Genomic DNA, 27,816 nt, shown 5'->3' on the forward strand with positions numbered 1-27,816 from the left:
GCGACACCAGCAGAGGCGACGCACGCTTATACAGCGATGAATAACGCCTGCCGGGTATGTCGGCTGAACCAATGCTTGCACACAGTAACGTAGCTATCCTGTACGTGTGCTATAACTGTATGTTACGTTTCCTATCATACAGAAATATATTAAGCAGTAGTTATAAATACAGATGGGATGAGAGGCTGTAATACATCCCATGCTTTGCGAGCCAGAAGCACCACTCACAACGGAGGGAATACACTGAGTGACATCTAAGTACATAGCAATCTGCGGATGAGAGCCGGGCGGCAGAGCAGAGGGTTTGTGCTGGTTGTTAAGCAGCGTGATGAGAGACTCTGAACCGAGCGGATACATGCGGAGAGTCTCCAGGCATGGCAATTATCTGCCGCTCACTGCCCTGTGCCCGCACTGCCAACCTACCTGCAGGGTGATGGTGCCGTACGCATTCTTCAGTATGTTCACCACGTCTGTGTGGGAGAGCCCGTCCAGGGGTTGCCTGTTAATGCTGACAATCCGATCTCCCACCTGAAATGACAGTACGAGCATTATAGACCATTCCCTATACACAGAACCATCAGCATCACAGGGATACGGGAAGGTACAGGACATGCATGGAAGCAGGAGACCTTTCTCTGCAGACAGATACATATGGCCATAACCTGCTGTATACCCAGCACATCCCATTGTTATATTACCTATACATGTGCAGCAATCTGAGAGAGCGCTTACACTAAACTACATCTAATGCAATACTGCACTGTAATAAGCTAACGGTGGAACCCTAATGTTCTAAAGGTGGAACCCTAATGTTCTAAAGGTGGAACCCTAATGTTCTAACGGTGGAACCCTAATGTTCTAACGGTGGAACCCTAATGTTCTAACGGTGGAACCCTAATTTTCTAATGGTGGAACCCTAATGTTCTAATGGTGGAACCCTAACAAGTTATTAGAGCATTCTAATGTCCTAATGGTGGCACAATAATAATGACATCCTAATACACCAATGGTGGCACCCTAGTACACCAACGGTGGTACCCTAATAACGGAACAGTTAATTCTAATATCCAAATAGAGGCACTCTAATATCGTAATGGTTGCATCCTACTACACGGTCCCGTTATTATGACCACCTTCTACATGTGACGTTAGCAGCGAGTAGCCCATGAAGTACGTCACGTGACATGCGCAGGCTTGGTGGGTATATAAGATGAGCGATAGGCCGTCTGCACACATATCACTCGTTGCTGTCATGGGTAAAAGGGGCGATTTATCCGAGTTGCCAAAAGGGACTATCGTCTTTTGGGCCAAGGGCGGCAGTATATCTGACACAGCGCAGTGTGTGAAGAGTCCCGCGTGCTGCTGCGGTGAAGGTGTATCGTGACTGGACAAATGGCACTATTGCGAATAACCGACGTGGAAACTGCGGAGCGCCATGTGCCATTGATGTCAGAGGTGAACGACGGCTACGAAGGTGCGTGAGGGGTAACCGACACTCTACAGTGGAGCAGCTCACCGTCACAATGTACCTGGGGGCTACCAGACGTGTGTCTACAATGACAGTTCAGCCCGTCTAGCTGCTGTCCGCGCTGCACACGGCGGTTACTCTGACTATTACCTGGGGTCATAATAATGTGACCAGACCGTGTAACTTAATAGTGCATTTTAATACCCTAATGTCAATCTAATGGTTGTACCCGAATCTCATAATGGTTGCATCCCAATGTCCTAATGGCACCGTAATCTACCAATAGCGTCATCCAAATATCCTTGAAGTGGCACCCTAATGTCCTATGAGTAGCACCCTAATAAGAAGGCATACTAATATCCTTATAGTGGCATCCTAGTATCTAATAACCTCCTCCTGATGAGCCTCCCATATAATATGGACATTCTGTCACAGAGGAAGCATTCCATGTACAGCACTGTACACATTCTGTCACAGAGGAAACACTCCATGTACAGCACTGTACACATTCTGTCACAGAGGAAACATTCCATGTACAGCACTGTACACATTCTGTCAGAGGAAACACTCCATGTACAGCACTGTACACATTCTGTCACAGAGGAAACATTCCATGTACAGCACTGTACACATTCTGTCACAGAGGAAACAGTCCATGTACAGCACTGTACACATTCTGTCACAGAGGAAACATTCCATGTACAGCACTGTACACATTCTGTCACAGAGGAAACAGTCCATGTACAGCACTGTACACATTCTGTCACAGAGGAAACATTCCATGTACAGCACTGTACACATTCTGTCACAGAGGAAACATTCCATGTACAGCACTGTACACATTCTGTCACAGAGGAAACATTCCATGTACAGCACTGTACACATTCTGTCACAGAGGAAACATTCCATGTACAGCACTGTACACATTCTGTCACAGAGGAAACATTCCATGTACAGCACTGTACACATTCTGTCACAGAGGAAACATTCCATGTACAGCACTGTACACATTCTGTCACAGAGGAAACACTCCATGTACAGCACTGTACACATTCTGTCACAGAGGAAACATTCCATGTACAGCACTGTACACATTCTGTCACAGAGGAAACATTCCATGTACAGCACTGTACACATTCTGTCACAGAGGAAACACTCCATGTACAGCACTGTACACATTCTGTCACAGAGGAAACATTCCATGTACAGCACTGTACACATTCTGTCAGAGGAAACACTCCATGTACAGCACTGTACACATTCTGTCACAGAGGAAGCATTCCATGTACAGCACTGTACACATTCTGTCACAGAGGAAGCATTCCATGTACAGCACTGTACACATTCTGTCACAGAGGAAACACTCCATGTACAGCACTGTACACATTCTGTCACAGAGGAAACATTCCTTGTACAGCACTGTACACATTCTGTCACCGAGGAAACATTCCATGTACAGCACTGTACACATTCTGTCACAGAGGAAACATTCCATGTACAGCACTGTACACATTCTGTCACAGAGGAAACATTCCATGTACAGCACTGTACACATTCTGTCACAGAGGAAACACTCCATGTACAGCACTGTACACATTCTGTCACAGAGGAAACATTCCATGTACAGCACTGTACACATTCTGTCAGAGGAAACACTCCATGTACAGCACTGTACACATTCTGTCACAGAGGAAACACTCCATGTACAGCACTGTACACATTCTGTCAGAGGAAACACTCCATGTACAGCACTGTACACATTCTGTCACAGAGGAAACATTCCATGTACAGCACTGTACACATTCTGTCACAGAGGAAACATTCCATGTACAGCACTGTACACATTCTGTCACAGAGGAAACATTCCATGTACAGCACTGTACACATTCTGTCATAGAGGAAGCATTCCATGTACAGCACTGTACACATTCTGTCACAGAGGAAACATTCCATGTACAGCACTGTACACATTCTGTCACAGAGGAAACATTCCATGTACAGCACTGTACACATTCTGTCACAGAGGAAACACTCCATGTACAGCACTGTACACATTCTGTCACAGAGGAAACATTCCATGTACAGCACTGTACACATTCTGTCACAGAGGAAGCATTCCATGTACAGCACTGTACACATTCTGTCACAGAGGAAACACTCCATGTACAGCACTGTACACATTCTGTCACAGAGGAAACATTCCATGTACAGCACTGTACACATTCTGTCACAGAGGAAGCATTCCATGTACAGCACTGTACACATTCTGTCAGTGGCATTGCACATGTGATCTGAAGTGATCATGTGACACATGTACATTGAATAAAATTATGCGAATGATTATATATTCTCCGTAACATTAACCTGCTGCAACTAATTCTGCTGCATCAGTGACCCGGGGGCAGAAATGATCACTCGGTTTAGATACACCTAGTAGCAATTAAATCTTATATTGCACCCAACGATTCAGATTACCTAATGAAACGTCAGCGGAGATCGCACCCATATCCTGAGGCTCCCTCTGCTCTGTGTACTGCGCAGTATGGCTCACAGCAAGTTAGCGCATCATGGCCGCCGCCGCCACTCGGGGAAAGCAGACCATGCAGAACTCAGAACTTGAAAAAAAAACCAAAAACTTACTTTCAGTTTGTTGGTGCGCGCTGCAACGCCGCTGGCCTGGATCATGGCGATGAACACGGGAACGTCACCCAGCGGGCTCTCTTTTCCACCCGCTATGCTGATCCCTAGGGCGTCATTGGGGCCCTGAGCGTTGAGATAGAAGGTTGAGTTATGCTGCGGTCTCTATAACCTGAGATTCACGCTCTGTAAATAGAACCGGTACTTACCCTGTTTATCTCCACAGTCCTGGGATCCATCTCGGTACCTACAGCCAGAGAGAACGAAAGATGAGCAGATTATTTCCTGTCTGTCCATACAGCTAATCCCTACAATGCAGGCTGAGGGGGACATTTACTAAGCAGTGATAAGAGCGGAGAAGTGAGCCAGTGGAGAAGTGGCCCCATTAACCAATCAGCAGCTCTGTATCATTTTATAGTATGCAAATTATAGATGTTACTTCAGTGCTGATTGGTTGCCATGGGCAACTTCTCCACTGGCTCACTTCTCTGCTCTTATCACTGCTTAGTAAATGTCCTCCCCGAGTCACTTCACCAACCAACCAACCACTGACCCTTGGTAACTGTTCCACTCCCCAAGGTCTTATCTGCGCCCGCTGACTGTCCTTATCTGGTCTGTCTGCCCATCTGTGTAAGTCCCCACTGTCTGTCTCCCCGATACCCCCTATCTGTCTTACCTACCCCTGTCTGTCTGCAGCATGTAGAACCTGCAAGGCTTGTTAAGGAAACAGCAGATAAAGGGATAATTAACATTTAATCATCCCGCATAAGATCACTCACTGTTACTGGCATATTATAGAACCTCACTATTATCTGTGGCTTATGAATAGCTGGAATTTTATTGTAGGCATAATACCAGGCATAGAAATACATTGGGGATAAACCCCTGGTGTCCCCCAGCACACCGAGCTGTACCTGTACCAAGACATGAAAGACTATATATACATATATATAATAGAAATCCAGAGGTCTTAGTTACATACAGTTTGCAAACGTATGATAAGCCTCCAGGCCCCGACAAGTACCCAAGTACCAGCATCAGAGGAGCCTTGTCAGGGCCTGGTGGCTTATCATCATACAGTACGTTTGCAAACTGTATTTAACTAAGACCTCTGGATTTCTATTATATGTATGTATATATAGTCTTTCATGTCTTGGTACAGGTACAGCTCGGTGTGCTGGGGGACACCAGGGTTTTATCCCCAATGTATTTCTAGCTCAGACTACCCCCTCCCTTTCATGCACCTGAACAGTATTTCCTAACTGATTTGAGCAACTTACATTTTGCTCTGATAATACCAGGCATCACTGATACTGCTTGTTGTACAGTTTTTAATGCAAATAAAATATATATACAGTATATGTAGCATTTTACTTTAGAGGAGTCAGGGGCCACAGGTGAGAGCCCTCCATACAGGCCACTCCTGCTGCAGCACAATACCTCCCTGGGAGGCACGAGGCAGAAGACAGGGGTTATTACCAGAGTTCCTCTGAGAGGACGGAGCGGATGATCTCTTCTGTGTGTTGGAAAGGACGGGGGCGAGGGTGGGCGGCTGCGGGCTCTGAGAGCAGCTCCTACCGACCTGCCACAAAAGAGATGCAGAGTAATTAAATTTTTGTGCATTCCGTAGCCTTCATAATTTCATTACAATTTAATTACAGGACTTACGAGGCTATTATTAGACTCAAATCCCCAGTACGCCGTATTGTTCTGCACGTGGAGACGGTGTTACAAGGAGATCCGAGTCAGCGCTATTCATGTAAACTGGCAGAATCGTGTTTATTTATGAATGTTGTGTTTATGTATATTCCCCATAGAGTGCGGCACTTACAGCTCCCCTACGCTGCGGCAGCATCAGAGCACATAGAGCTGCGGAACAGGGAAGCGCAACGTTGGAAGGAAACTCGGGCGAATAACGCCCATGAACCGGCGATATTACCTCACCCATCTCCCTATGTTCAAGGCAAATTCCAGCCAAAACTTTGTACTTAATAAATAAGAAAAAAGGCAAAATATCAGCAGGTCACCTGCTAGGACTCGGTGAGGCCATCTTCACTTACAGTAGGTCCATAAGTAGTGTCCAAAGGGAAGGACCCAGGATGCAGACCTACCGTAGCTGCCAAACAGCTCTCGCCCTACTCCTGTCTGTCTCCCTCTAGTGTACACCCACATCCCCTCCACAACGCCCTCTCCCTGTTTTTTAATGATGTAATCAGTGCATTGTACAGTAATTATGTCTATATGTAAAGCTGAGAACCTGACTGTATCAGTATTCGTTACTTGTTTGTGCTATTTCCTTTGTGCGGTGCTGTGGAAGCCTTGTGGCGCCTTATAAATGAAAGGTGATAATAATAATAGAGACAAGAGAAAGGCCACGCTCCTGTGATGGCGGCTGGCGTCAGGGTGACCCGCCAGAATGGAGGTACGCCACAGTACAGTCAGGTCACGGTCTGCCTTTACGTGCAGCGCATTTCTTTATCAAACACACAGATAGGGGGGACATTGGGGAAGATGTATTAAGCCTGGAGAAGTGATAAAGCAGTGATAAGTGGAAGGTGATAATGCACCAGCCAATCAGCTCCCAACTGTCCATTTACATAATGGAGCTGATTGGCTGGTGTGTTATCACCTTGCATTCATCACTGCTTTATCACTTCTCCGGGCTTAATATATCTACCCCAAAATCCCTGAACATCAGGAGAGTGGATATGAGCCAATGTAGATTAGTAATAGGCAGAACGGTTTGTAGGGTGCCTCAACCCCGGAGGTGAGAGCTGATGGGTAACGTATAGGGGTCTATGGGGTTTGGGGTGTTTAGAAAGGGTTGCAGACAAAGGTGCTGCAACCGACACCACCACAAATGTGTAATGTCTCCGGAGGGTGCTGTAACAGGTATCCATACAAACGGGAGAGAGAGAGGACACGGATATTTATGTATTTACCACGGTAGTGACGTGGAATAATGACTCTGGCTCCCAGATAATGATCTCAGCACACACTATACACAGCGCAGCTATACTCCTCCAAGGATAATTGTTATTGGTTGCAATTTGCCCTTTGTAGTATTAGCTCTTTATAAAGGCTTTATTATCACATCAATAGGCCTCAGCAGGAATCACTGCAGCAGAACAATAAGAAGCCGGAGCCCCCGCATCTGACACAGAGAGAGCTGCATTCTGACATAGGAAGTCTCTGCAGTAACTCAGGATAATGGTCCATCCGGGGCACGGAGGACCAATGGATACAAGCTGCTGATTGGCTGCTACAGGTAAATCTATCTGCACGGTATTACTTTATAATGACTTACTGCACAAATAGTACAATTAAATAACATCATATGATGGAGAACAAAACCGACGTGAACCCCCCCTCAACAAAAATAAAATAAAAAACATAACAAACCATTTTCTGGGAGAATTCTGCATTGGAAAGCAATCAAATTAACAGCACCCGAGTGTCATTTGTTATTACAGAGGTCTTATCATTGTTTCCAAGCCTAAATCGGTATTCCCTGTAACGCAGCCTATTAATGTACTGGTGTCCAGTGACTAAGGCACAAGACACAATGTCATCTGCAATAACCAACAGGACTAGGAGGAATGACAATATTGTATTGGCCGGTACCCAACAGCAAACATCTCCGCCACCCCGGTGCTCCCAGCGTCATTAATACACATGATGAAGTCAGCTGCTGAGGTCGCCTGGACACCCGGATAACGAGAAGGCTGTCGCCAGACTACTGAGATTATGATAATGGTCTCATTTACGCCAGTGGCTGTCGGGGCAAACACAGCAGTATTGGGAGGAGATTCATGAAAAACAACTACATCTTTATTTTCTTTCATATCTATTTTGCAGCGCCCTTTTATTTTATTATAAATATATTTTTATTCATATTTCTGGCCAGTTGATTGGCCGGTAGGTTTGGAGGCGGAGACTCAAGTGCGCAGTCTGCATACTGTCAGCAGCATATAGTATATAATGGAGGGCAATGTGATAAACCTGTATGACAGGAGAGAGTGGGACACAGTGGAAGCTGTAAATTCTACGTTACTCATAAGAACGGATCGTATCCTGCACCTGGCTGGCTTCGTAGGTGTCCCTGGATGAAGGCCAAGACCCCACTCTCAGTCTCCCAATCTCCAGATGAACGAGCCCTTGAGCGCACTGGATATAAAACAGAAGTCTCATTAAAAATCAAAGCAGTGGGGAAATTCCACGGAAATCATAGACAACTTATCCCGATACACTGCAACTTGGTTTAGCAGACAGATAAATACATAGGCTGAATGAGAACACGTGTCAGGAACCCGTAGAGAGCGGGATTGAAATACTGAAGTCTTTACCGCTAACAAATGGATGTGTCACGGTAAGACGTGTGATACATGACAAGTCTATAATTGCACAGGACGAGCACAGCCGGGAACCGCTCAGCGCAGGATTCCCTGCATCACAATTTGCTGTAGGTGTATAAGTCTGCAGAGGTTTGTCTACAGCTACTTAAGGGATGGGACCACTGTGCGTGTGTGTGTGTGTGTGTGTGTGTGTGTGTGTGTGTGTGTGTGTGTGTGTGTGTGTGTGTGTATATATATATATATGGTCATATTTAGCACTACAAGAGGAATAACATCTGATAAAAAGAAGAAAACGTAAGAAGGCTTGATCTATTTAGGCGAGGAGCACAAAGGGAGGGTTTGCAGTTGGTGGGTAGGGAACACTGACACACAATGTTAGGAACACAGAACACCTGTGTGATTTGAAGCCGGCTCTGCACATTGAACATACAGGCAAAATTACAGCAAGTGAGTTATAACCGCTGGTCATTACAGTAGGTGTATTAGAGCCGACCTGCTGGAAAATAAATGTGAATTAAATATTTCCAGAAGCAAGAGAAAAGGACCATTGTGAAAACACCAGGACACACATACAGTAAGAGCATGCGATCTTTGCTCCGCTGAGCATACAGTGTGATCGGAGTCTGAGAACGTTAGTACAGCAGCATGGGAACCGCACCAAGCATCTAGATCACTGTCCCCTATGTCAGCACTTCTCTACCCCCAGAGGGATACAGGCTACTGTGCCGGCTATACGTTAGGATCTCTGATCTGTATTACAGCGCCAGTCCTAATGTACACACAATCAGATGCAGTGTCTGTGCACGCAGTGAGTACGGCTAATTACACTGTATGTGCAGCGCAGCAATGTAATATGAGAGGAAGCGCCCTTACTCAGAGACCGGACATAGCAACTGAGGGCCTTATTCACACCATCAGGCATACATAGGACTTGCTGATCTTCTTTGGCCTCATGTTGCATTTATTTTTCATATGCACAAATTTTCACAGTTATTTTTTTCATTGGCACTGTGCAGGGGTACGGACCCGGATTCAGGTCTGGAATGGACATGCATACGCGAACAGCAGACGCAGCTAATGTACTGTAAGGGCACGGTGCGGGGCGTGCAGATGCAGCTAATGTACTGTAAGGGCATGGTGCAGGGCGTGCAGACGCAGCTAATGTAATGTAAGGGCATGGTGCGGGGCGTGCAGACGCAGCTAATGTACTGTAAGAGCATGGTGCGGGGCGTGCAGACGCAGCTAGTGTACTGTAAGAGCATGGTGCGGGGCGTGCAGACGCAGCTAATGTACTGTAAGGGCATGGTGCGGGGCGTGCAGATGCAGCTAGAGTACTGTAAGAGCATGGTGGGGGGCGTGCAGACGCAGCTAGTGTACTGTAAGGGCATGGTGTGGGGCGTGCAGACGCAGCTAATGTACTGTAAGGGCAAGGAGCGGGGCGTGCAGACGCAGCTAATGTACTGTAAGGGCATGGTGCGGGGCGTGCAGACGCAGCCAGCGTACTGTAAGGGCATGGTGCGGGGCGTGCAGACGCAGCTAATGTACTGTAAGAGCATGGTGCGGGGCGTGCAGACGCAGCCAGCGTACTGTAAGGGCATGGTGCGGGGCGTGCAGACGCAGCTAATGTACTGTAAGGGCATGGTGCGGGGCGTGCAGACGCAGCCAGCGTACTGTAAGGGCATGGTGCGGGGCGTGCAGACGCAGCTAATGTACTGTAAGAGCATGGTGGGGGGCGTGCAGACGCAGCTAATGTACTGTAGGGGCATGGTGCGGGGCGTGCAGACGCAGCTAGTGTACTGTAAGGGCGAGGTGCGGGGTGTGCTGACGCAGCTAATGTACTGTAAGGGCATGGTGCGGGGTGTGCAGACGCAGCTAATGTACTGTAAGGGCATGGTGCGGGGCGTGCAGACGCAGCTAATGTACTGTAAGGGCATGGTGCGGGGCGTGCAGACGCAGCCAGCGTACTGTAAGGGCATGGTGCGGGGCGTGCAGACGCAGCCAGCGTACTGTAAGGGCATGGTGCGGGGCGTGCAGACGCAGCTAATGTACTGTAAGGGCATGGTGCGGGGCGTGCAGACGCAGCTAATGTACTGTAAGGGCATGGTGCGGGGTGTGCAGACGCAGCCAGCGTACTGTAAGGGCATGGTGGGGGGCGTGCAGACGCAGCTAGTGTACTGTAAGGGCATGGTGCAGGGGGTGCAGACGCAGCTAATGTACTGTAGGGGCATGGTGCGGGGCGTGCAGACGCAGCTAGTGTACTGTAAGGGCGAGGTGCGGGGTGTGCAGACGCAGCTAATGTACTGTAAGGGCATGGTGCGGGGTGTGCAGACGCAGCTAATGTACTGTAAGGGCATGGTGCGGGGCGTGCAGACGCAGCTAATGTACTGTAAGGGCATGGTGCGGGGCGTGCAGATGCAGCTAATGTACTGTAAGGGCATGGTGCGGGGCGTGCAGACGCAGCTAATGTACTGTAAGGGCAAGGTACGGAGCGTGCAGACGCAGCTAATGTACTGTAATGGCAAGGTGCGGGGCGTGCAGACGGAGCTAATGTACTGTAAGAGCATGGTGCGGGGCGTGCAGACGCAGCTAATGTACTGTAAGAGCATGGTGCGGGGCGTGCAGACGGAGCTAATGTACTGTAAGAGCATGGTGCGGGGCGTGCAGACGCAGCTAATGTACTGTAAGAGCATGGTGCGGGGCGTGCAGACGCAGCTAATGTACTGTAAGGGCATGGTGCGGGGCGTGCAGACGCAGCTAGTGTACTGTAAGGGCATGGTGTGGGGCGTGCAGACGCAACTAGTGTACTGTAAGGGCATGGTGCAGGGCGTGCAGACGCAGCTAATGTACTGTAAGGGCATGGTGCGGGGCGTGCAGACGCAGCTAATGTACTGTAAGGGCATGGTGCGGGGCGTGCAGACGCAGCTAGTGTACTGTAAGGGCATGGTGCAGGGCGTGCAGACGCAGCTAATGTACTGTAAGGGCATGGTGCGGGGCGTGCAGATGCAACTAATGTACTGTAAGGGCATGGTGCGGGGCGTGCAGACTCAGCTAGTGTACTGTAAGGGCATGGTGCGGGGTGTGCAGACGCAGCTAATGTACTGTAAGGGCATGGTGCGGGGCGTGCAGACGCAGCTAGTGTACTGTAAGGGCATGGTGCGGGGCGTGCAGACGCAGCTAATGTACTGTAAGGGCATGGTGCGGGGCGTGCAGACGCAACTAGTGTACTGTAAGGGCATGGTGCGGGGCGTGCAGACGCAGCTAGTGTACTGTAAGGGCGAGGTGCGGGGTGTGCAGACGCAGCTAATGTACTGTAAGGGCATGGTGCGGGGCGTGCAGATGCAGCTAATGTACTGTAAGAGCATGGTGCGGGGCGTGCAGACGCAGCTAATGTACTGTAAGGGCATGGTGCGGGGCGTGCAGACGCAACTAGTGTACTGTAAGGGCATGGTGCGGGGCGTGCAGACGCAACTAGTGTACTGTAAGGGCATGGTGTGGGGCGTGCAGACGCAACTAGTGTACTGTAAGGGCATGGTGCGGGGCGTGCAGACGCAGCTAATGTACTGTAAGAGCATGGTGCGGGGCGTGCAGACGCAGCTAGTGTACTGTAAGGGCGAGGTGCGGGGTGTGCAGACGCAGCTAATGTACTGTAAGAGCATGGTGCGGGGCGTGCATACGCAGCTAATGTACTGTAAGGGCATGGTGCGGGGCGTGCAGACGCAGCTAATGTACTGTAAGAGCATGGTGCGGGGCGTGCAGACGCAGCTAATGTACTGTAAGGGCATGGTGCGGGGCGTGCAGACGCAGCTAATGTAATGTAAGGGCATGGTGCGGGGCGTGCAGACGCAGCTAGTGTACTGTAAGAGCATGGTGCGGGGCGTGCAGACGCAGCTAATGTACTGTAAGGGCAAGGTGCGGAGCGTGCAGACGCAGCTAATGTACTGTAAGGGCGAGGTGCGGGGTGTGCAGACGCAGCTAATGTACTGTAAGGGCATGGTGCGGGGCGTGCAGATGCAGCTAATGTACTGTAAGAGCATGGTGCGGGGCGTGCAGACGCAGCTAATGTACTGTAAGGGCAAGGTGCGGAGCGTGCAGACGCAGCTAATGTACTGTAAGGGCATGGTGCGGGGCGTGCAGACGCAGCTAATGTACTGTAAGGGCATGGTGCGGGGCGTGCAGACGGAGCTAATGTACTGTAAGAGCATGGTGCGGGGCGTGCAGACGCAGCTAATGTACTGTAAGAGCATGGTGCGAGGCGTGCAGACGCAGCTAATGTAATGTAAGGGCATGGTGCGGGGCGTGCAGACGCAGCTAGTGTACTGTAAGAGCATGGTGCGGGGCGTGCAGACGCAGCTAATGTACTGTAAGGGCATGGTGCGGGGCGTGCAGACGCAGCTAATGTAATGTAAGGGCATGGTGCGGGGCGTGCAGATGCAGCTAGAGTACTGTAAGAGCATGGTGCGGGGCGTGCAGACGCAGCTAGTGTACTGTAAGGGCGAGGTGCGGGGTGTGCAGACGCAGCTAATGTACTGTAAGGGCATGGTGCGGGGCGTGCAGATGCAGCTAATGTACTGTAAGAGCATGGTGCGGGGCGTGCAGACGCAGCTAATGTACTGTAAGGGCAAGGTGCGGAGCGTGCAGACGCAGCTAATGTACTGTAAGGGCATGGTGCGGGGCGTGCAGACGCAGCTAATGTACTGTAAGAGCATGGTGCGGGGCGTGCAGACGGAGCTAATGTACTGTAAGAGCATGGTGCGGGGCGTGCAGACGCAGCTAATGTACTGTAAGAGCATGGTGCGAGGCGAGCAGACGCAGCTAATGTAATGTAAGGGCATGGTGCGGGGCGTGCAGACGCAGCTAGTGTACTGTAAGAGCATGGTGCGGGGCGTGCAGACGCAGCTAATGTACTGTAAGGGCATGGTGCGGGGCGTGCAGACGCAGCTAGTGTACTGTAAGGGCATGGTGTGGGGCATACAGACGCAGCTAGTGTACTGTAAGGGCAAGGTGCGGAGCGTGCAGACGCAGCTATTGTACTGTAAGGGCATGGTGCGGGGCGTGCAGACGGAGCTAATGTACTGTAAGGGCATGGTGCGGGGCGTGCAGACGCAGCTAGTGTACTGTAAGGGCATGGTGTGGGGCGTGCAGACGCAGCTAGTGTACTGTAAGGGCAAGGTGCGGAGCGTGCAGACGCAGCTAATGTACTGTAAGGGCATGGTGCGGGGCGTGCAGACGCAGCTAATATACTGTAAGGGCATGGTGCGGGGCGTGCAGACGCAGCTAGTGTACTGTAAGGGCATGGTGTGGGGCGTGCAGACGCAGCTAGTGTACTGTAAGGGCATGGTGCGGGGCGTGCAGACGCAGCTAATGTACTGTAAGGGCAAGGTGCGGGGCGTGCAGATGCAGCTAGTGTACTGTAAGGGCATGGTGCGGGGCGTGCAGACGCAGCTAATGTACTGTAAGGGCATGGTGCGGGGCGTGCAGACGCAGCTAATGTACTGTAAGGGCATGGTGCGGGGCGTGCAGACGCAGCTAGTGTACTGTAAGGGCATGGTGTGGGGCGTGCAGACGCAGCTAGTGTACTGTAAGGGCATGGTGCGGGGCGTGCAGACGCAGCTAATGTACTGTAAGGGCATGGTGCGGGGCGTGCAGACGCAGCTAATGTAATGTAAGGGCATGGTGCGGGGCGTGCAGACGCAGCTAGTGTACTGTAAGAGCATGGTGCGGAGCGTGCTGACGCAGCTAATGTACTGTAAGGGCATGGTGCGGAGCGTGCTGACGCAGCTAATGTACTGTAAGGGCATGGTACGGGGCGTGCAGACGCAGCTAATGTACTGTAAGAGCATGGTGCGGAGCGTGCAGACACAGCTAATGTGCTGTAAGGGCGTGGTGCGGAGCGTGCGGACGCAGCTAATGTACTGTAAGGGCATGGTGCGGGGCGTGCAGACGCAGCTAGTGTACTGTAAGAGCATGGTGCGGGGCGTGCAGACGCAGCTAATGTACTGTAAGGGCAAGGTGCGGGGCGTGCAGATGCAGCTAGTGTACTGTAAGGGCATGGTGCGGGGCGTGCAGACGCAGCTAATGTACTGTAAGGGCATGGTGCGGGGCGTGCAGACGCAGCTAATGTACTGTAAGGGCATGGTGCGGGGCGTGCAGACGCAGCTAGTGTACTGTAAGGGCATGGTGTGGGGCGTGCAGACGCAGCTAGTGTACTGTAAGGGCATGGTGCGGGGCGTGCAGACGCAGCTAATGTACTGTAAGAGCATGGTGCGGGGCGTGCAGACGCAGCTAATGTAATGTAAGGGCATGGTGCGGGGCGTGCAGACGCAGCTAGTGTACTGTAAGAGCATGGTGCGGAGCGTGCTGACGCAGCTAATGTACTGTAAGGGCATGGTGCGGAGCGTGCTGACGCAGCTAATGTACTGTAAGGGCATGGTACGGGGCGTGCAGACGCAGCTAATGTACTGTAAGGGCGTGGTGCGGAGCGTGCGGACGCAGCTAATGTACTGTAAGGGCATGGTGCGGAGCGTGCAGACACAGCTAATGTGCTGTAAGGGCGTGGTGCGGAGCGTGCGGACGCAGCTAATGTACTGTAAGGGCATGGTGCGGGGCGTGCAGACGCAGCTAGTGTACTGTAAGAGCATGGTGCGGGGCGTGCAGACGCAGCTAATGTACTGTAAGGGCAAGGTGCGGGGCGTGCAGATGCAGCTAGTGTACTGTAAGGGCATGGTGCGGGGCGTGCAGACGCAGCTAATGTACTGTAAGGGCAAGGTGCGGGGCGTGCAGATGCAGCTAGTGTACTGTAAGGGCATGGTGCGGGGCGTGCAGACGCAGCTAATGTACTGTAAGAGCATGGTGAGGAGCATGCATACGCAGCTAATGTACTGTAAGAGCATGGTGCGGGGCGTGCAGACGCAGCTAATGTACTGTAAGGGCATGGTGCGGGGCGTGCAGACGCAGCTAATGTACTGTAAGGGCGTGGTGCGGGGCGTGCAGATGCAGCTAATGTACTGTAAGAGCATGGTGCGGGGCGTGCAGATGCAGCCAGCGTACTGTAAGGGCAAGGTGCGGGGCGTGCAGACGCAGCTAATGTACTGTAAGAGCATGGTGCGGGGCGTGCAGATGCAGCTAGTGTACTGTAAGGGCATGGTGCGGGGCGTGCAGATGCAGCTAGTGTACTGTAAGGGCATGGTGCGGGGCGTGCAGATGCAGCTAGTGTACTGTAAGGGCATGGTGCGGGGCGTGCAGATGCAGCTAATGTACTGTAAGGGCATGGTGCGGGGCGTGCAGACGCAGCTAATGTACTGTAAGAGCATGGTGCGGGGCGTGCAGACGCAGCTAATGTACTGTAAGAGCATGGTGCGGGACGTGCAGACGCAGCTAATGTACTGTAAGAGCATGGTGAGGGGCGTGCAGACGCAGCTAGTGTACTGTAAGGGCATGGTGTGGGGCATACAGACGCAGCTAGTGTACTGTAAGGGCAAGGTGCGGAGCGTGCAGACGCAGCTATTGTACTGTAAGGGCATGGTGCGGGGCGTGCAGACGCAGCTAGTGTACTGTAAGGGCATGGTGTGGGGCGTGCAGACGCAGCTAGTGTACTGTAAGGGCAAGGTGCGGAGCGTGCAGACGCAGCTAATGTACTGTAAGGGCATGGTGCGGGGCGTGCAGACGCAGCTAATGTACTGTAAGGGCATGGTGCGGGGCGTGCAGACGCAGCTAGTGTACTGTAAGGGCATGGTGTGGGGCGTGCAGACGCAGCTAGTGTACTGTAAGGGCATGGTGCGGGGCGTGCAGACGCAGCTAATGTACTGTAAGAGCATGGTGCGGGGCGTGCAGACGGAGCTAATGTAATGTAAGGGCATGGTGCGGGGCGTGCAGACGCAGCTAGTGTACTGTAAGGGCATGGTGTGGGGCGTGCAGACGCAGCTAGTGTACTGTAAGGGCAAGGTGCGGAGCGTGCAGACGCAGCTAATGTACTGTAAGGGCATGGTGCGGGGCGTGCAGACGCAGCTAATGTACTGTAAGGGCATGGTGCGGGGCGTGCAGACGCAGCTAGTGTACTGTAAGGGCATGGTGTGGGGCGTGCAGACGCAGCTAGTGTACTGTAAGGGCATGGTGCGGGGCGTGCAGACGCAGCTAATGTACTGTAAGAGCATGGTGCGGGGCGTGCAGACGCAGCTAATGTAATGTAAGGGCATGGTGCGGGGCGTGCAGACGCAGCTAGTGTACTGTAAGAGCATGGTGCGGAGCGTGCTGACGCAGCTAATGTACTGTAAGGGCATGGTGCGGAGCGTGCTGACGCAGCTAATGTACTGTAAGGGCATGGTACGGGGCGTGCAGACGCAGCTAATGTACTGTAAGAGCATGGTGCGGAGCGTGCAGACACAGCTAATGTGCTGTAAGGGCGTGGTGCGGAGCGTGCGGACGCAGCTAATGTACTGTAAGGGCATGGTGCGGGGCGTGCAGACGCAGCTAGTGTACTGTAAGAGCATGGTGCGGGGCGTGCAGACGCAGCTAATGTACTGTAAGGGCAAGGTGCGGGGCGTGCAGATGCAGCTAGTGTACTGTAAGGGCATGGTGCGGGGCGTGCAGACGCAGCTAATGTACTGTAAGGGCAAGGTGCGGGGCGTGCAGATGCAGCTAGTGTACTGTAAGGGCATGGTGCGGGGCGTGCAGACGCAGCTAATGTACTGTAAGAGCATGGTGAGGAGCATGCATACGCAGCTAATGTACTGTAAGAGCATGGTGCGGGGCGTGCAGACGCAGCTAATGTACTGTAAGGGCATGGTGCGGGGCGTGCAGACGCAGCTAATGTACTGTAAGGGCGTGGTGCGGGGCGTGCAGATGCAGCTAATGTACTGTAAGAGCATGGTGCGGGGCGTGCAGATGCAGCCAGCGTACTGTAAGGGCAAGGTGCGGGGCGTGCAGACGCAGCTAATGTACTGTAAGAGCATGGTGCGGGGCGTGCAGATGCAGCTAGTGTACTGTAAGGGCATGGTGCGGGGCGTGCAGATGCAGCTAATGTACTGTAAGGGCATGGTGCGGGGCGTGCAGACGCAGCTAATGTACTGTAAGAGCATGGTGCGGGGCGTGCAGACGCAGCTAATGTACTGTAAGAGCATGGTGCGGGACGTGCAGACGCAGCTAATGTACTGTAAGAGCATGGTGAGGGGCATGCATACGCAGCTAGTGTACTGTAAGAGCATGGTGCGGGGCGTGCAGACGCAGCTAATGTACTGTAAGGACATGGTGCGGGGCGTGCAGACGCAGCTAATGTACTGTAAGGGCAAGGAGCGGGGCGTGCAGATGCAGCCAGCGTACTGTAAGAGCATGGTGTGGGGCGTGCAGACGCAGCTAATGTACTGTAAGGGCATGGTGCGGGGCGTGCAGACGCAGCTAATGTACTGTAAGAGCATGGTGCGGGGCGTGCAGACGCAGCTAATGTACTGTAAGGGCATGGTGTGGGGCGTACAGATGCAGCTAATGTACTGTAAGGGCATGGTGCGGGGCGTGCAGACGCAGCTAGTGTACTGTAAGGGCATGGTGCGGGCGTGCAGACGCAGCTAGTGTACTGTAAGAGCATGGTGCGGGGCGTGCAGACGCAGCTAGTGTACTGTAAGGGCATGGTGCGGGGCGTGCAGACGCAGCTAATGTACTGTAAGGGCATGGTGCGGGCGTGCAGACGCAGCCAGTGTACTGTAAGGGCATGGTGCGGGGCGTGCAGACGCAGCTAATGTACTGTAAGGGTATGGTGTGGGGCGTGCAGATGCAGCTAATGTACTGTAAGGGCATGGTGCGGGGCGTGCAGACGCAGCTAGTGTACTGTAAGGGCAAGGTGCGGGGCGTGCAGACGCAGCTAGTGTACTGTAAGGGCATGGTGCGGGGCGTGCAGACGCAGCTAATGTACTGTAAGGGCATGGTGCGGGGCGTGCAGACGCAGCTAGTGTACTGTAAGGGCATGGTGCGGGGCGTGCAGACGCAGCTAATGTACTGTAAGGGCATGGTGCGGGGCGTGCAGACGCAGCTAGTGTACTGTAAGGGCATGGTGCGGGCGTGCAGACGCAGCTAGTGTACTGTAAGAGCATGGTGCGGGGCGTGCAGACGCAGCTAGTGTACTGTAAGGGCATGGTGCGGGGCGTGCAGACGCAGCCAGTGTACTGTAAGGGCATGGTGCGGGGCGTGCAGACGCAGCCAGTGTACTGTAAGAGCATGGTGCGGGGCGTGCAGACGCAGCTAATGTACTGTAAGAGCATGGTGCGGGGCGTGCAGACGCAGCTAATGTAGTGTAAGGGCATGGTGCGGGGGGGGTGCAGACGCAGCTAATGTACTGTGAGAGCATGGTGCGGGGCGTGCAGACGCAGCTAATGTACTGTAAGGGCATGGTGCGGGGCGTGCAGACGCAGCTAATGTAGTGTAAGGGCATGGTGCAGGGCGTGCAGACGCAGCTAATGTACTGTAAGAGCATGGTGCGGGGCGTGCAGACGCAGCTTATGTACTGTAAGGGCAAGGTGCGGGGCGTGCAGACGGAGCTAATGTACTGTAAGGGCATGGTGCGGGGCGTGCAGACACAGCTAATGTACTATAAGGGCATGGTGTGGGGCGTGCAGACGCAGCTAGTGTACTGTAAGAGCATGGTGCGGGGCGTGCAGACGCAGCTAATGTACTGTAAGAGCATGGTGCGGGGCGTGCAGACGCAGCTAATGTAGTGTAAGGGCATGGTGCGGGGGGGGTGCAGACGCAGCTAATGTACTGTGAGAGCATGTTGCGGGGCGTGCAGACGCAGCTAATGTACTGTAAGGGCATGGTGCGGGGCGTGCAGACGCAGCTAGTCTACTGTAACAGCATGGTGTGGGGCGTGCAGACGCAGCTAATGTACTGTAAAGGCATGGTGCGGGGCGTGCAGACGCAGCTAATGTACTGTAAGGGCAAGGTGCGGGGCGTGCAGATGCAGCCAGCGTACTGTAAGGGCATGGTGCGGGGCGTGCAGACGCAGCTAATGTACTGTAAGGGCAAGGTGCGGGGCGTGCAGACGCAGCCAGTGTACTGTAAGGGCATGGTGTGGGGCGTGCAGATGCAGCTAATGTACTGTAAGGGCATGGTGCGGGGCGTACAGACGCAGCTAGTGTACTGTAAGGGCATGGTGCGGGCGTGCAGACGCAGCTAATGTACTGTAAGAGCATGGTGCGTAGCGTGCTGACGCAGCTAATGTACTGTAAGGGCATGGTGCGGGGCGTGCAGACGCAGCTAGTGTACTGTAAGAGCATGGTGCGGGGCGTGCAGACGCAGCTAATGTACTGTAAGAGCATGGTGCGTAGCGTGCTGACGCAGCTAATGTACTGTAAGGGCATGGTGCGGGGCGTGCAGATGCAACTAATGTACTGTAAGAGCATGGTGCGGGGCGTGCAGACGCAGCTAATGTACTGTAAGAGCATGGTGCGTAGCGTGCTGACGCAGCTAATGTACTGTAAGGGCATGGTGCGGGGCGTGCAGATGCAACTAATGTACTGTAAGAGCATGGTGCGGGGTGTGCAGATGCAACTAATGTACTGTAAGAGCATGGTGCGGGGCGTGCAGACGCAGCTAATGTACTGTAAGAGCATGGTGCGGGGCGTGCAGACGCAGCTAATGTACTGTAAGGGCATGGTGCGGGGCGTGCAGACGCAGCTAATGTACTGTAAGAGCATGGTGTGGGGCGTGCAGACGCAGCTAATGTACTGTAAGGGCATGGTGCGGGGCGTGCAGACGCAGCTAATGTACTGTAAGAGCATGGTGCGGGGCGTGCAGACGGAGCTAGTGTACTGAAAGGGCATGGTGCGGGGCGTGCAGACGCAGCTAATGTACTGTAAGGGCAAGGAGCGGGGCGTGTAGATGCAGCCAGCGTACTGTAAGGGCATGGTGCGGGGCGTGCAGACGCAGCTAATGTACTGTAAGGGCGTGGTGCGGAGCGTGCAGACGCAGCTAATGTACTGTAAGAGCATAGTTCGGGGCGTGCAGATGCAGCTAGTGTACTGTAAGGGCGTGGTGCGGAGCGTGCAGATGCAGCTAATGTACTGTAAGGGCATGGTGCGGGGCGTGCAGACGCAGCTAATGTACTGTAAGGGCGTGGTGCGGAGCGTGCAGACGCAGCTAATGTACTGTAAGAGCATAGTTCGGGGCGTGCAGATGCAGCTAGTGTACTGTAAGGGCGTGGTGCGGAGCGTGCAGATGCAGCTAATGTACTGTAAGGGCATGGTGCGGGGCATGCAGACGCAGCTAGTGTACTGTAAGAGCATGGTGCGGGGCGTGCAGACGCAGCTAATGTACTGTAAAGGCATGGTGCGGGGCGTGCAGACGCAGCTAATGTACTGTAAGGGCAAGGTGCGGGGCGTGCAGATGCAGCCAGTGTACTGTAAGGACATGGTGCGGGGCGTGCAGACGCAGCTAATGTACTGTAAGGGCATGATGCGGGGCGTGCAGACGCAGCTAATGTACTGTAAGAGCATGGTGCGGGGCGTGCAGACGCAGCTAATGTACTGTAAGGGCGTGGTGCTGAGCGTGCAGACGCAGCTAATGTACTGTAAGGGCATGGTGCGGGGCGTGCAGATGCAGCTAGTGTACTGTAAGGGCGTGGTGCGGAGCGTGCAGACGCAGCTAGTGTACTGTAAGGGCATGGTGCGGGGCGTGCAGACGCAACTAATGTACTGTAAGGACGTGGTGCGGAGCGTGCAGACGCAGCTAATGTACTGTAAGGGCATGGTGCGGGGCGTGCAGACGCAGCTAGTCTACTGTAACAGCATGGTGTGGGGCGTGCAGACGCAGCTAATGTACTGTAAAGGCATGGTGCGGGGCGTGCAGACGCAGCTAATGTACTGTAAGGGCAAGGTGCGGGGCGTGCAGATGCAGCCAGCGTACTGTAAGGGCATGGTGCGGGGCGTGCAGACGCAGCTAATGTACTGTAAGGGCAAGGTGCGGGGCGTGCAGACGCAGCCAGTGTACTGTAAGGGCATGGTGTGGGGCGTGCAGATGCAGCTAATGTACTGTAAGGGCATGGTGCGGGGCGTACAGACGCAGCTAGTGTACTGTAAGGGCATGGTGCGGGCGTGCAGACGCAGCTAATGTACTGTAAGAGCATGGTGCGTAGCGTGCTGACGCAGCTAATGTACTGTAAGGGCATGGTGCGGGGCGTGCAGACGCAGCTAGTGTACTGTAAGAGCATGGTGCGGGGCGTGCAGACGCAGCTAATGTACTGTAAGAGCATGGTGCGTAGCGTGCTGACGCAGCTAATGTACTGTAAGGGCATGGTGCGGGGCGTGCAGACGCAGCTAGTGTACTGTAAGAGCATGGTGCGGGGCGTGCAGATGCAGCTAATGTACTGTAAGGGCATGGTGCGGGGCGTACAGACGCAGCTAGTGTACTGTAAGGGCATGGTGCGGGCGTGCAGACGCAGCTAATGTACTGTAAGAGCATGGTGCGTAGCGTGCTGACGCAGCTAATGTACTGTAAGGGCATGGTGCGGGGCGTGCAGACGCAGCTAGTGTACTGTAAGAGCATGGTGCGGGGCGTGCAGACGCAGCTAATGTACTGTAAGAGCATGGTGCGTAGCGTGCTGACGCAGCTAATGTACTGTAAGGGCATGGTGCGGGGCGTGCAGATGCAACTAATGTACTGTAAGAGCATGGTGCGGGGCGTGCAGACGCAGCTAATGTACTGTAAGAGCATGGTGCGTAGCGTGCTGACGCAGCTAATGTACTGTAAGGGCATGGTGCGGGGCGTGCAGATGCAACTAATGTACTGTAAGAGCATGGTGCGGGGCGTGCAGACGCAACTAATGTACTGTAAGAGCATGGTGCGGGGCGTGCAGACGCAGCTAATGTACTGTAAGAGCATGGTGCGGGGCGTGCAGACGCAGCTAATGTACTGTAAGGGCATGGTGCGGGGCGTGCAGACGCAGCTAATGTACTGTAAGAGCATGGTGTGGGGCGTGCAGACGCAGCTAATGTACTGTAAGGGCATGGTGCGGGGCGTGCAGACGCAGCTAATGTACTGTAAGAGCATGGTGCGGGGCGTGCAGACGGAGCTAGTGTACTGAAAGGGCATGGTGCGGGGCGTGCAGACGCAGCTAATGTACTGTAAGGGCAAGGAGCGGGGCGTGTAGATGCAGCCAGCGTACTGTAAGGGCATGGTGCGGGGCGTGCAGACGCAGCTAATGTACTGTAAGGGCGTGGTGCGGAGCGTGCAGACGCAGCTAATGTACTGTAAGAGCATAGTTCGGGGCGTGCAGATGCAGCTAGTGTACTGTAAGGGCGTGGTGCGGAGCGTGCAGATGCAGCTAATGTACTGTAAGGGCATGGTGCGGGGCGTGCAGACGCAGCTAATGTACTGTAAGGGCGTGGTGCGGAGCGTGCAGACGCAGCTAATGTACTGTAAGAGCATAGTTCGGGGCGTGCAGATGCAGCTAGTGTACTGTAAGGGCGTGGTGCGGAGCGTGCAGATGCAGCTAATGTACTGTAAGGGCATGGTGCGGGGCATGCAGACGCAGCTAGTGTACTGTAAGAGCATGGTGCGGGGCGTGCAGACGCAGCTAATGTACTGTAAAGGCATGGTGCGGGGCGTGCAGACGCAGCTAATGTACTGTAAGGGCAAGGTGCGGGGCGTGCAGATGCAGCCAGTGTACTGTAAGGACATGGTGCGGGGCGTGCAGACGCAGCTAATGTACTGTAAGGGCATGATGCGGGGCGTGCAGACGCAGCTAATGTACTGTAAGAGCATGGTGCGGGGCGTGCAGACGCAGCTAATGTACTGTAAGGGCGTGGTGCGGAGCGTGCAGACGCAGCTAATGTACTGTAAGGGCATGGTGCGGGGCGTGCAGATGCAGCTAGTGTACTGTAAGGGCGTGGTGCGGAGCGTGCAGACGCAGCTAGTGTACTGTAAGGGCATGGTGCGGGGCGTGCAGACGCAACTAATGTACTGTAAGGACGTGGTGCGGAGCGTGCAGACGCAGCTAATGTACTGTAAGGGCATGGTGCGGGGCGTGCAGACGCAGCTAGTCTACTGTAACAGCATGGTGTGGGGCGTGCAGACGCAGCTAATGTACTGTAAAGGCATGGTGCGGGGCGTGCAGACGCAGCTAATGTACTGTAAGGGCAAGGTGCGGGGCGTGCAGATGCAGCCAGCGTACTGTAAGGGCATGGTGCGGGGCGTGCAGACGCAGCTAATGTACTGTAAGGGCAAGGTGCGGGGCGTGCAGACGCAGCCAGTGTACTGTAAGGGCATGGTGTGGGGCGTGCAGATGCAGCTAATGTACTGTAAGGGCATGGTGCGGGGCGTACAGACGCAGCTAGTGTACTGTAAGGGCATGGTGCGGGGCGTGCAGACGCAGCTAATGTACTGTAAGAGCATGGTGCGGGGCGTGCAGACGCAGCTAATGTACTGTAAGAGCATGGTGCGGGGCGTGCAGACGGAGCTAGTGTACTGAAAGGGCATGGTGCGGGGCGTGCAGACGCAGCTAATGTACTGTAAGGGCAAGGAGCGGGGCGTGTAGATGCAGCCAGCGTACTGTAAGGGCATGGTGCGGGGCGTGCAGACGCAGCTAATGTACTGTAAGGGCGAGGTGCGGGGTGTGCAGAAGCAGCTAGTGTACTGTAAGAGCATGGTGCGGGGCGTGCAGACGCAGCTAATGTACTGTAAGGGCATGGTGCGGGGCGTGCAGACGCAGCTAATGTACTGTAAGAGCATGGTGCGGGGCGTGCAGACGCAGCTAGTGTACTGTAAGAGCATGGTGCGGGGCGTGCAGACGCAGCTAATGTACTGTAAGAGCATGATGCGGGGCGTGCAGACGGAGCTAGTGTACTGAAAGGGCATGGTGCGGGGCGTGCAGACGCAGCTAATGTACTGTAAGGGCAAGGAGCGGGGCGTGTAGATGCAGCCAGCGTACTGTAAGGGCATGGTGCGGGGCGTGCAGACGCAGCTAATGTACTGTAAGGGCGTGGTGCGGAGCGTGCAGACGCAGCTAATGTACTGTAAGAGCATAGTTCGGGGCGTGCAGACGCAGCTAGTGTACTGTAAGGGCGTGGTGCGGAGCGTGCAGATGCAGCTAATGTACTGTAAGGGCATGGTGCGGGGCGTGCAGACGCAGCTAATGTACTGTAAGGGCGTGGTGCGGAGCGTGCAGACGCAGCTAATGTACTGTAAGAGCATAGTTCGGGGCGTGCAGATGCAGCTAGTGTACTGTAAGGGCGTGGTGCGGAGCGTGCAGATGCAGCTAATGTACTGTAAGGGCATGGTGCGGGGCATGCAGACGCAGCTAGTGTACTGTAAGAGCATGGTGCGGGGCGTGCAGACGCAGCTAATGTACTGTAAAGGCATGGTGCGGGGCGTGCAGACGCAGCTAATGTACTGTAAGGGCATGATGCGGGGCGTGCAGACGCAGCTAATGTACTGTAAGAGCATGGTGCGGGGCGTGCAGACGCAGCTAATGTACTGTAAGGGCATGGTGTGGGGCGTGCAGACGCAGCTAATGTACTGTAAGGGCAAGGTGCGGGGCGTGCAGACGCAGCCAGTGTACTGTAAGGGCATGGTGCGGGGCGTGCAGACGCAGCTAATGTACTGTAAGGGCATGGTGTGGGGCGTGCAGATGCAGCTAATGTACTGTAAGGGCAAGGTATGGGGCGTGCAGATGCAGCTAATGTACTGTAAGAGCATGGTGCGGGGCGTGCAGACGCAGCTAATGTACTGTAAGGGCGTGGTGCGCGGCGTGCAGACGCAGCTAATGTACTGTAAGGGCATGGTGCGGGGCGTGCAGACGCAGCTAATGTACTGTAAGGGCAAGGTGCGGGGCGTGCAGATGCAGCTAATGTACTGTAAGAGCATGGTGCGGGGCGTGCAGACGCAGCTAATGTACTGTAAGGGCGTGGTGCGGAGCGTGCAGACGCAGCTAATGTACTGTAAGGGCATGGTGCGGGGCGTGCAGATGCAGCTAGTGTACTGTAAGGGCGTGGTGCGGGGCGTGCAGACGCAGGCTAATGTACTGTAAGGGCATGATGCGGGGCGTGCAGACGTAGCCAGCGTACTGTAAGGGCGTGGTGCGCGGCGTGCAGACGCAGCTAATGTACTGTAAGAGCATGGTGCGGAGCGTGCAGACGCAGCTAATGTACTGTAAGGGCATGGTGCGGGGCGTGCAGATGCAGCTAGTGTACTGTAAGAGCATGGTGCGGGGCGTGCAGACGCAGGCTAATGTACTGTAAGGGCATGATGCGGGGCGTGCAGACGTAGCCAGCGTACTGTAAGGGCGTGGTGCGCGGCGTGCAGACGCAGCTAATGTACTGTAAGAGCATGGTGCGGGGCGTGCAGACGCAGCTAATGTACTGTAAGGGCATGGTGCGGGGCGTGCAGACGCAGCTAATGTACTGTAAGAGCATGGTGCGGGGCGTGCAGACGCAGCTAATGTACTGTAAGAGCATGGTGCGGGGCGTGCAGACGCAGGCTAATGTACTGTAAGGGCATGGTGTGGGGCGTGCAGACGCAGGCTAATGTACTGTAAGGGCATGGTGCGGGGCGTGCAGACGCAGCCAGTGTACTGTAAGGGCGTGGTGCGCGGCGTGCAGACGCAGCTAATGTACTGTAAGGGCATGGTGCGGGGCGTGTAGATGCAGCTAGTGTACTGTAAGAGCATGGTGCGGGGCGTGCAGACGCAGCTAATGTACTGTAAGGGCATGATGCGGGGCGTGCAGACGCAGCTAGTGTACTGTAAGGGCATGGTGCGGGGCGTGCAGACGCAGCTAATGTACTGTAAGGGCATGGTGCGGGGCGTGCAGACGCAGGCTAATGTACTGTAAGGGCATGATGCGGGGCGTGCAGACGCAGCTAATGTACTGTAAGAGCATGGTGCGGGGCGTGCAGACGCAGGCTAATGTACTGTAAGGGCATGATGCGGGGCGTGCAGACGTAGCCAGCGTACTGTAAGGGCGTGGTGCGCGGCGTGCAGACGCAGCTAATGTACTGTAAGGGCATGGTGCGGGCGTGCAGACGCAGCTAATGTACTGTAAGAGCATGGTGCGGGGCGTGCAGACGCAGGCTAATGTACTGTAAGGGCATGATGCGGGGCGTGCAGACGTAGCCAGCGTACTGTAAGGGCGTGGTGCGCGGCGTGCAGACGCAGCTAATGTACTGTAAGGGCATGGTGCGGGGCGTGCAGACGCAGGCTAATGTACTGTAAGGGCAAGGTGCGGGGCGTGCAGACGCAGCTAATGTACTGTAAGGGCATGGTGCGGGGCGTGCAGACGCAGCTAATGTACTGTAAGAGCATGGTGCGGGGCGTGCAGACGCAGGCTAATGTACTGTAAGAGCATGGTGCAGGGCGTGCAGACGCAGCTAATGTACTGTAAGGGCATGGTGCAGGGCGTGCAGACACAGATAATGTACTGTAAGGGCGTGGTGCGGGGCGTGCAGACGCAGCTAGTGTACTGTAAGAGCATGGTGCGGGGCGTGCAGACGCAGCTAGTGTACTGTTAGAGCATGGTGCGGGGCGTGCAGACGCAGCTAATGTACTGTAAGGACATGGTGCGGGGCGTGCAGACGCAGCTAATGTACTGTAAGGGCATGATGCGGGGCGTGCAGACGCAGCTAATGTACTGTAAGAGCATGGTGCGGGGCGTGCAGACGCAGCTAGTGTACTGTAAGAGCATGGTGCGGGGCGTGCAGACGCAGCTAATGTACTGTAAGGACATGGTGCGGGGCGTGCAGATGCAGCCAGCGTACTGTAAGGGCATGGTGCGGGGCGTGCAGACGCAGCTAATGTACTGTAAGAGCATGGTGCGGGGCGTGCAGACGCAGCTAATGTACTGTAAGGGCACGTGCGGGGCGTGCAGACGCAGCTAATGTACTGTAAGGGCAAGGAGCGGGGCGTGCTGACGCAGCTAATGTACTGTAAGGGCATGGTGCGGGGCGTGCAGACGCAGCTAGTGTACTGTAAGAGCATGGTGCGGGGCGTGCAGACGCAGCTAATGTACTGTAAGAGCATGGTGCGGGGCGTGCAGACGGAGCTAGTGTACTGTAAGGGCATGGTGCGGGGCGTGCAGACGCAGCTAATGTACTGTAAGGGCAAGGAGCGGGGCGTGTAGATGCAGCCAGCGTACTGTAAGGGCATGGTGCGGGGCGTGCAGACGCAGCTAATGTACTGTAAGGGCGTGGTGCAGAGCGTGCAGACGCAGCTAATGTACTGTAAGAGCATGGTGCGGGGCGTGCAGATGCAGCTAGTGTACTGTAAGGGCGTGGTGCGGAGCGTGCAGATGCAGCTAGTGTACTGTAAGGGCATGGTGCGGGGCGTGCAGACGCAGCTAATGTACTGTAAGGGCGTGGTGCGGAGCGTGCAGACGCAGCTAATGT

The 27,816-nt window shown here is 54.2% G+C and overlaps 1 protein-coding gene across 7 annotated transcripts in view; it reads right to left on the bottom strand.

Moving 5' to 3' along the window:
- Nucleotides 1–27,816, bottom strand: part of PATJ (PATJ crumbs cell polarity complex component) — a 446,647-nt gene that overhangs the window by 13,674 nt on the left and 405,157 nt on the right. For all 7 annotated transcript variants that reach the window (XM_063939224.1, XM_063939227.1, XM_063939228.1 and 4 more), the window contains 5 exons: nt 8,186–8,272; nt 5,585–5,687; nt 4,315–4,352; nt 4,109–4,231; nt 424–528 (listed from right to left, as the gene is read on the bottom strand). In XM_063939224.1, coding sequence (XP_063795294.1) covers nt 424–528; nt 4,109–4,231; nt 4,315–4,352; nt 5,585–5,687; nt 8,186–8,272 — 456 coding nt within the window. The remainder of the gene's footprint in view (nt 1–423; nt 529–4,108; nt 4,232–4,314; nt 4,353–5,584; nt 5,688–8,185; nt 8,273–27,816) is intronic.

The sequence above is a fragment of the Pseudophryne corroboree genome, chromosome 9, assembly GCF_028390025.1.
Source record: "Pseudophryne corroboree isolate aPseCor3 chromosome 9, aPseCor3.hap2, whole genome shotgun sequence".
Lineage (NCBI taxonomy): Eukaryota > Metazoa > Chordata > Amphibia > Anura > Myobatrachidae > Pseudophryne > Pseudophryne corroboree.